Below are 7,559 nucleotides of genomic sequence, written 5' to 3' on the forward strand. Positions count from 1 at the left end.
TAGCTTGCTCTATTCTTTTTCTATTCTATCTGTTTTCTTTTTATTTATTATACCCTCGCTATGTGTACTGCGTTAAGCTAACTGAGACTTGATATAGCACTTGTGTATAATTGCTCTTTTGATTTTGATTGCTTCCATTTTCCTCATTTGTAAGTCGCTTTGGATAAAAGCGTCTGCTAAATGACTAAATGTAAATGTAGATGCGGACACAGCCTTGACGATGAGCTCGCCGACGCTTGGGCCCGTTCTCTTGCGTTTAGCTGCTGATTTCTTCTTGGCCGCTTTGGTCACGGCAGCTGCAGGAGGAGCGCTTTCTGCCATGATCTCTATGAACAAATCTGGGCTCAAATACTAACTGACTGATGATGATCAACGATGAACCGCTGCAGGGCGGCACTGCGCATTTAACCACAGCATGAGAACCGCGTAGACTCAATCTGCTCTGCTCAGTGTTTGTGCTCCTGCACGAGCCATTCGTGCTTGTGTTTTCTCTTCTCATATTTGGAGCAAAACTAAAGTAGCAAAATAGTTTGGCTGAGCAAAAACAACACACACATCAAGTGACAAGTGAACATTTATTTTACCAAGGTCAGTTCAAATCCATGGCGTACACGTGGGAATGGTCAAGGTTGCTTATAAACAGGGTTGGGAGGGTTACTTATAAAATGTATTCCGTTACAGTTACAAATTACTTCATTAAAAAAAGTATTCAGTAACGTAATCCAAGTACAACAATATAAAAGTAATGTAATCTGATTACTTTTGAATTACTTCAAGTTACATATGTAAATAAGTCAAAAAAGCAATATTTTATTTAACTTTGACTTTAAAATGAAAACTAATAAACTATAGTAAAAAATATTTGAAACTATTAAAAACCGTGTCTTGTTTCACCATCTAGATTTTACAGGCCTTATATTTATATGAAAGGCTATGCAGACATCTAGTGGCTATACAGTTTAGTATCACAGTTTTATTTTTATTATTATGTGTTTATTTCTTTAACATGTACAAGTAAAATTAAATATAGTTTATACACAACATTAAACAAAATGTACATCATATACATATTACTCTATTTTAAAATTAGCCTACATGTCGAAATGCATGTGAAATGCTATGATCTTTATTTCATTGACTGATCCGGGGTGTGGGGACTCTCATGTTAATTTCTACATTGTCAGGCTAATTTTCTGCTAGAAAACTTACAACTTACTACAGGGTGCTATGGCAGCCATATCACTCTGTAGCCCAAGACTGGTTACCCACTGAAGCTAAGCAGGGCTGAGCCTGGTCAGTACCTGGATGGGAGACCTCCTGGGAAAACTAGGTTGCTGCTGGAAGAGATGTTAGTGAGGCCAGCAGGGGGTGCTCACCCTGTGGTCTGTGTGGGTCCTAACGCCCCAGTATAGTGACGGGGACACTATACTGTCAACAAGCACCATCCTTCGGATGAGACGTTAAACCGAGGTCCTAGGATGTCTTTTGAAAAGAGTAGAGGTGTGACCTCGGCATCCTGGCCAAATTTGCCCATTGGCCTCTGATCATCATGGCCTCCTAACAATCCCCATATCTACTGATTGGCTTCATCACTCTGTCTCCGCACACTATGGCTGCCGTCGCATCATCCAGGTGGATGCTGCACACTGGTGGTGGACGAGGAGATACCCCCTGACAATGTAAAGCGCTTTGAGTGCCTAGAAAAGCGCTATATAAATGTAATGAATTATTATTATTATTAACTGCAGTCATGCACACCATGGAATTTTAAAGCACTAATAAAAACTAAATTTTAGCTAACATGATGATTTCCATGCTAGTCGGACTCGTACCTGCAAATGTTCAAGCTGGTTGAGTAGCCTTTGTTAAAGCAAGAGTCTTCATGCATAGCTTACGCTGTACAACTATGTTATTTCCTTTATCCTCTTTGAAAACAAAATAACTGTGAAATTTCCAGGCATGAAAACGTTTTTCCCAGCAGGAAGCATCATAATTAACTGTAGCAGTGTCTCATCCCGCGTTTGAGGAGAATAATTGTAGACGGGGTGTTATTTGCGCATGCACCAGCAGGCGGCTCACATGAGTCAACATGTGTCAACAGAACCAGGAACTATGCAGCGCTAAATATACAGCGTTATGTCAAAATACTCATTTATTTAATTTTGAATGAAACAAATGTAATCCTGATAGTACTCCCACTTTTTACAAAATGTAACTGTAATCTGAATACTTTGTTTTTTGATGTAACTGTAACGGATTATAGTTACTAGATTTTTGTATCCTGATTACGTAACGCCGTTACATGTATTCCGTTACTCCCCAACCCTGCCTACAAATTTCATATGATTTTTGTGTAATAATCGTGGTAAATGACTGGTCTATTCTCCATGTGTTAAATAAGCACTTCGACCGTGACTTTAATGAAAGAAACATCGCTGAAGGACTAGTGGAGGGTTTCATTCAGAAGTTGTTTTGGGCAGCTTGAAGCAAACGACGGTGTAACTTAATCTCCGGTCACTGCTGCTTCTCATGCTTCCCTGCTTTATGGCTGCAGGAAGTTCAAACATCATGAATTGATCAAGAATGGATGATGATGATGATGATAGTGTGTGTGTGTGTGTGTGTGTGTGTGTGCGCACGCGCGCAAAAGGAGTATAACAGTTCAGATTTTTTTTTCAATAGCCACCAACAAAGCTATATAATTATTTCATATAATTTTCATAATACATTTTACCAACTTTCTCTGTTTTCTGTGTATTATTACACTGATGACTTTGTCTGAATTATAATATTTTTTATGTATTTGCAAAAATGTATTAGCTAGTGTAACAAAAATAAAAAAGGAAAGAAACAATCCCTAATATTATTATGTTCACAGTCACTGCAGAAGCTTTTCTCAGGTGGTGTGGTTTGACAATAGACACAAGAAACACCTTAAATTTGTACTTGTTGCACCAGCTTCTTTCAGCTCATCTTTGTCATTTGTGCATTGCTGACTTTAGAAGCTGCTTGTAGTGAGAAAATAACAGAAGTGTTAAGAGGCCTAATTAAATAGTTGAGCTGATGGTTGTGGTTTGACTTCTGCTCTGTTTCTGCTCTATATTTTAACCAGAGTGGGCAAGATATTTATTGTTATTCTGCATCTTTAGTTTCATAAACCTCAAAATACTACCACAAGAGCGGCATGTGCTTCTTCTTCTTAGAAATCCGTCTGTCTATTGCAAATTTAGGAGTCTATATTTTATTACATTTTATTTGATAGTCAAGCAACAATAGTAACAACTGGTTAAGCTGGTTGAGGCTTCTGCCAGTTCTTGTTCTCCATAGTTCAACAAGCACAGTACCTGAGGAGATCAGCTTTTGTCTATAATGGATTTTGGTGGCCCTGCTCCAGTCTCTCCCTTTTTCTGACCACAACTACTTATGATGTGGATTTATTTTTATTTCTATGAGGTATCTGCATGGTACAATTATGCTGTTTGGTTTGGGGCTTGTAAAACTGGGCAGACTCCTAATAACTGTATGCTGGCTTTGAATACTTTAAGGTTGCTTGATCTGCCTCATATATATATATACAGTATATATACAAATATGACGTTCCACTGCATTTGTTAGACTGAATGTCAAGCAGCACTCGATAAAGATTCTCAATAATGAATCCTGCCTGAAAATACACTTGAGTCTCCTGTTTTTTGCTTCTACCACTTCCCAACTCTAAAAGTAACCACTGTCATGTAATATCCCCCTTTTTGAGAAGAAACAAACATTTTAAATATTGCTGTCGCAAATCAGTATTTTATAGACTGTATGTGTCACTTGTGTGTGATAGCTATATAATGATTGTTGCTATAGAAATATATGTATGTGTCATTTCATGTGTTGATGTTCATATTTTTTCTCTGATAGTTTGAACGTACCAAAAGAGAAGTGAAATATCTTAAACTTGATCTCTTTGTGTACTTTCTTCATATATTGCTATAGCAACAGTCACACTGGGTTTTGATTCTGGGTTATTGTTGCTCCAAAGTCTTCGTGAAATACAGTGATGCATGCAATAATACTTAGTTGCCATTAACTGGCCGCTGTTGTTGACAACAGTCAAATAAGAGCGGGCCTTACAGTTGTACATTAGGAATCTTACTTTGTTCACTGGTCTGCCCGTAATGTGTGTGGCTGTGTGAACGAACAAAACAATACAGTGCAAGAACTATTGCCAAACTTCTAAACTGTCTTTTAAAGTAGAGAAACAGAGATCTAACAACTTATATGCATTAAAAGAGTAAATATCTTAGAATGGATCTATTTTTCTTTCTATTTCTTCATGCATTTCTGTGTAGAGTTTTGTCTCCTCCCTCATCTATTCTTGAATTGTGAAACGCAGGAAGTGTGTGTTTTAGTGCACACATCATTAACACTATTAATGTGTCAGTATGGGGTCCAGTGCACTGCCTCTCATACTCTGTGAGTATTTCATTATATTCTACACTATCTTCTGTTTTGTTTTTCTGTTTTTAAAAGAGTATTCAGCTGAAGATCAAAGAATGATTGTGCTGTGTGTTGGAGTGTCTATGAATCTACAGTCTTGCTGTTTATCGTATTCTTTATTGTTCAGATTAATGTGGTGATATCTTACGTGTGGATCAGATACAGAGTTTCAGAGAACATGCATTTATCTGGGCTGCTTGGGAAAGATGGAGGCCCTGTGGACATGTGCTGTTACTTGTTTTGGTTGTAATGCAATTACAATTGGATGATATTGTATCTCAAAGGGGTGGTTCACTGTTTTTTTTCAATGCTTGATTGTGTTTATGGGGTGCAGTCTAACATGTGTTAATGCTTTGTTTAAAAAAAAAAAACGCATTATTTTTCACAATTTAACTTTATTCCACACCACTCTGTCCCTTCTCTGAGAAACGGGCTGATCTTTTCCTGTTTTTATGAAGCCCCTCCCTCAGAAATAGGGGATGGGCTCTGATTGGTTAGCTAGCTAAGTGTGTTGTGATTGGCTAAACAAGAAAGAAGATGTCTGCATAGCGAGCTTACCTCTGATGAGCAGAGAAAAAAGAAATGGCTTGATAAAAAGTCCAGGGCATTCATTACATTAGAGAACCTTGTCTTAGACAAGGGTCTTCTGAAGGACCTCAGGCAGATGGCACTTTTCAAGCATACTGGTCAGTTTACATATGTATAATGTATGTTCATGTACAGAGCAAGAACATTTCTGAACACTGTATTATTTTATTTTTTATCAGGTAAGCTTGAAGTGTTCCATTCACTGCTCCTGAAGTACTGCCCCAAAATAATATACTTCCATTACACATCAATGCTTGCACGTACCCCGGTGGCAGTGCTTGACCACAATGAGAATGTTCACAGACAGCAGGCCAGAACCAACACTAGTAAGTTTGCTATACAATACATCACTGATTGTAATTTAATATTTCAGTACATATATAAATAAATTTTTAATTTTTTTTTGGTAGGTACGCCACGGTTCAATGTAGTGTTCCCCAAGCACTCTAAACAGTGGGTGGCCAGAAAACTGTATGAGTCCCCAACTCAAAATTTCAGAGACGATCTTGTACGTCGAGTATTTGAGAGGCGCATGGACAGCACTATTATTTACAAGGACTCTTCTTCACATTTGGCAATACAAGCTGTCCCAAAAAACATATCGCAGCAGACCAAACCATCTAAGGAAGACACAGTCGCAAAGCATTTGTCACGATTCTCACAGTAGTTTTTTACAGACCGACAACAGTGTAGGTTAACTTTACGAAGTGACGCTAATAAGTTCCACATTGCATGGTGGTTTTCTTTAGGGGTGTGTGTGTGATGTTTGACATTGCCTGTTACAGTAGTATCTAAAAGTCAATCTATCTGTTAAATAACTAAATGAGGAGTATTTAACAAAAAGCTTATAGGAAAAATTCAGTAATTGAGATATTTAAATTATAATTGATCTATTAAACATCGTATTGCATTTGGTTCCTTATTTACTTATAATTTGGTTTATAACTAAAAATGTTTTTTCAGTAATTTGATAACTGTTCATTTGTGAATCTACAGATAAAGAAAATTAAACTGGTAAAATACTTGCTTACATGTAATGTGTCATTACTCTTTATTCTAATTGTCTGTCTATCTCTATATAATGAAACCATTATAAGTACAGACTGTTTAGTATTGCACATAGAAATGAACATGTATTGACAATTTTGTTTTATTTTAGGAATTCAAAGACAACTGAAATTTACATTATAATGACACCAGTCAAAAATTTCACAAAGTCATTGATTGCTCATAAATCGATAATAAATGGTAATGCCTATAAAATAAAAAAAGACTTACATTTTATAGGCTTACAAGTAATAAATATTGAAAATATATAGAACATAGTTACAAATTATAAGAGTTCAATTCAAATTTCTACAACATTGCAAATGCATTGTCTGCTTCTGTGAAGCCCACATAACGTCCAGAGGGGGATGGGTATTTCTTGCGGATGGCTTTCACCACACAAGAGGGTAAAAATTTTCTATTTCTTCTCCCCAGATATTCCCCCTTCAGCACCCACTCCAAAACCACACGATACGCCACCAACCTGCACTGACTGAAATATAAGGCAAACATTATAATAAACTCATTTGTTCATATGCACCCCTGTAATCATTGCAATAACATTACAAATACAACACATTACTCACTCTATTGACAGCGTGCCATTGGGTCCCTCTGGCCTTGGACGTCGCCTCCAGTTTATACGTGGCAAGCTAAATACAACGTGCAAAACGCTGCGGCTCTACAGCGGAGAAAAGTCTGGATCTTCAGTCAGGCAGGTGTGTGATGGGACACCCTAGGCAATGTCCTCGTTGGCGTCTTGTAGTTGTGGCATTACTATGTTCCATTCGTGACAACAGATGCTCTCCACTTCTGTTGGCATCTCACAACACTTACTACAAGAACACCACCACTTTTGAAGAGATCTCTGTCTCTATGAGGATTGAAGACGTGTTGCTGCAGCAGATGCTTCCTCCATCTCTCTGAGCTCTTGATCGGAGTATTCTGGTTCAAATAAATACGGTTGGGCAAAAAAATACACTTACCATACTGTGATGCCGTCAGGCCAGAGCGACGTGACAAAAACATTAAAACCCATTATAAACGAGGCATTTGTTGCGTCCAGTGGGGACATTATTACCGATTATAATGACTTATATTGTCTTTTTACGCATTCCGTTGCATCGCGCCGCATAAACATAAAACCAACAACAAGCACTACTCTACACTACTCAAAACTAGCATTTGAATCATCATTGGCAAATTCTTTAAATATAAAAAAAACTTACTTACAGGCTGTGAGTCAGAAGCGCCAGACTTTCCTTGCAAAGTTGGAACTGGCCCACTTTATAGAACAGCCTTTGTGCACAGACACATTGTAGGCTACTCTGCAGGTTCAGGAAGCAGTCCTTCATAAAATGCGCTGCACACATCTGAATATTTGGGTTTAACTGTTCTGGAACAGTGTTGTAAATACAACTTAACCACTGATTTCTAGT

At 37.7% G+C, this 7,559-nt stretch overlaps 1 protein-coding gene across 1 annotated transcript in view; it reads right to left on the reverse strand.

Annotated features, from left to right (window-relative positions):
- LOC107740226 (histone H1-like) overlaps positions 1–321 on the reverse strand; it is a 5,403-nt gene extending 5,082 nt beyond the window's left edge. The window contains exon 1 of the mRNA XM_016552572.1: positions 203–321. Within this exon, the coding sequence (XP_016408058.1) occupies positions 203–321 (119 nt within the window). The remainder of the gene's footprint in view (positions 1–202) is intronic.
- Between the last annotated feature and the right edge of the window lie 7,238 nt (positions 322–7,559).

The sequence above is a fragment of the Sinocyclocheilus rhinocerous genome, unplaced genomic scaffold (genome assembly GCF_001515625.1).
Source record: "Sinocyclocheilus rhinocerous isolate Xijiao unplaced genomic scaffold, SAMN03320098_v1.1 scaffold3723, whole genome shotgun sequence".
In the NCBI taxonomy this organism is placed as follows: Eukaryota; Metazoa; Chordata; class Actinopteri; order Cypriniformes; family Cyprinidae; genus Sinocyclocheilus; species Sinocyclocheilus rhinocerous.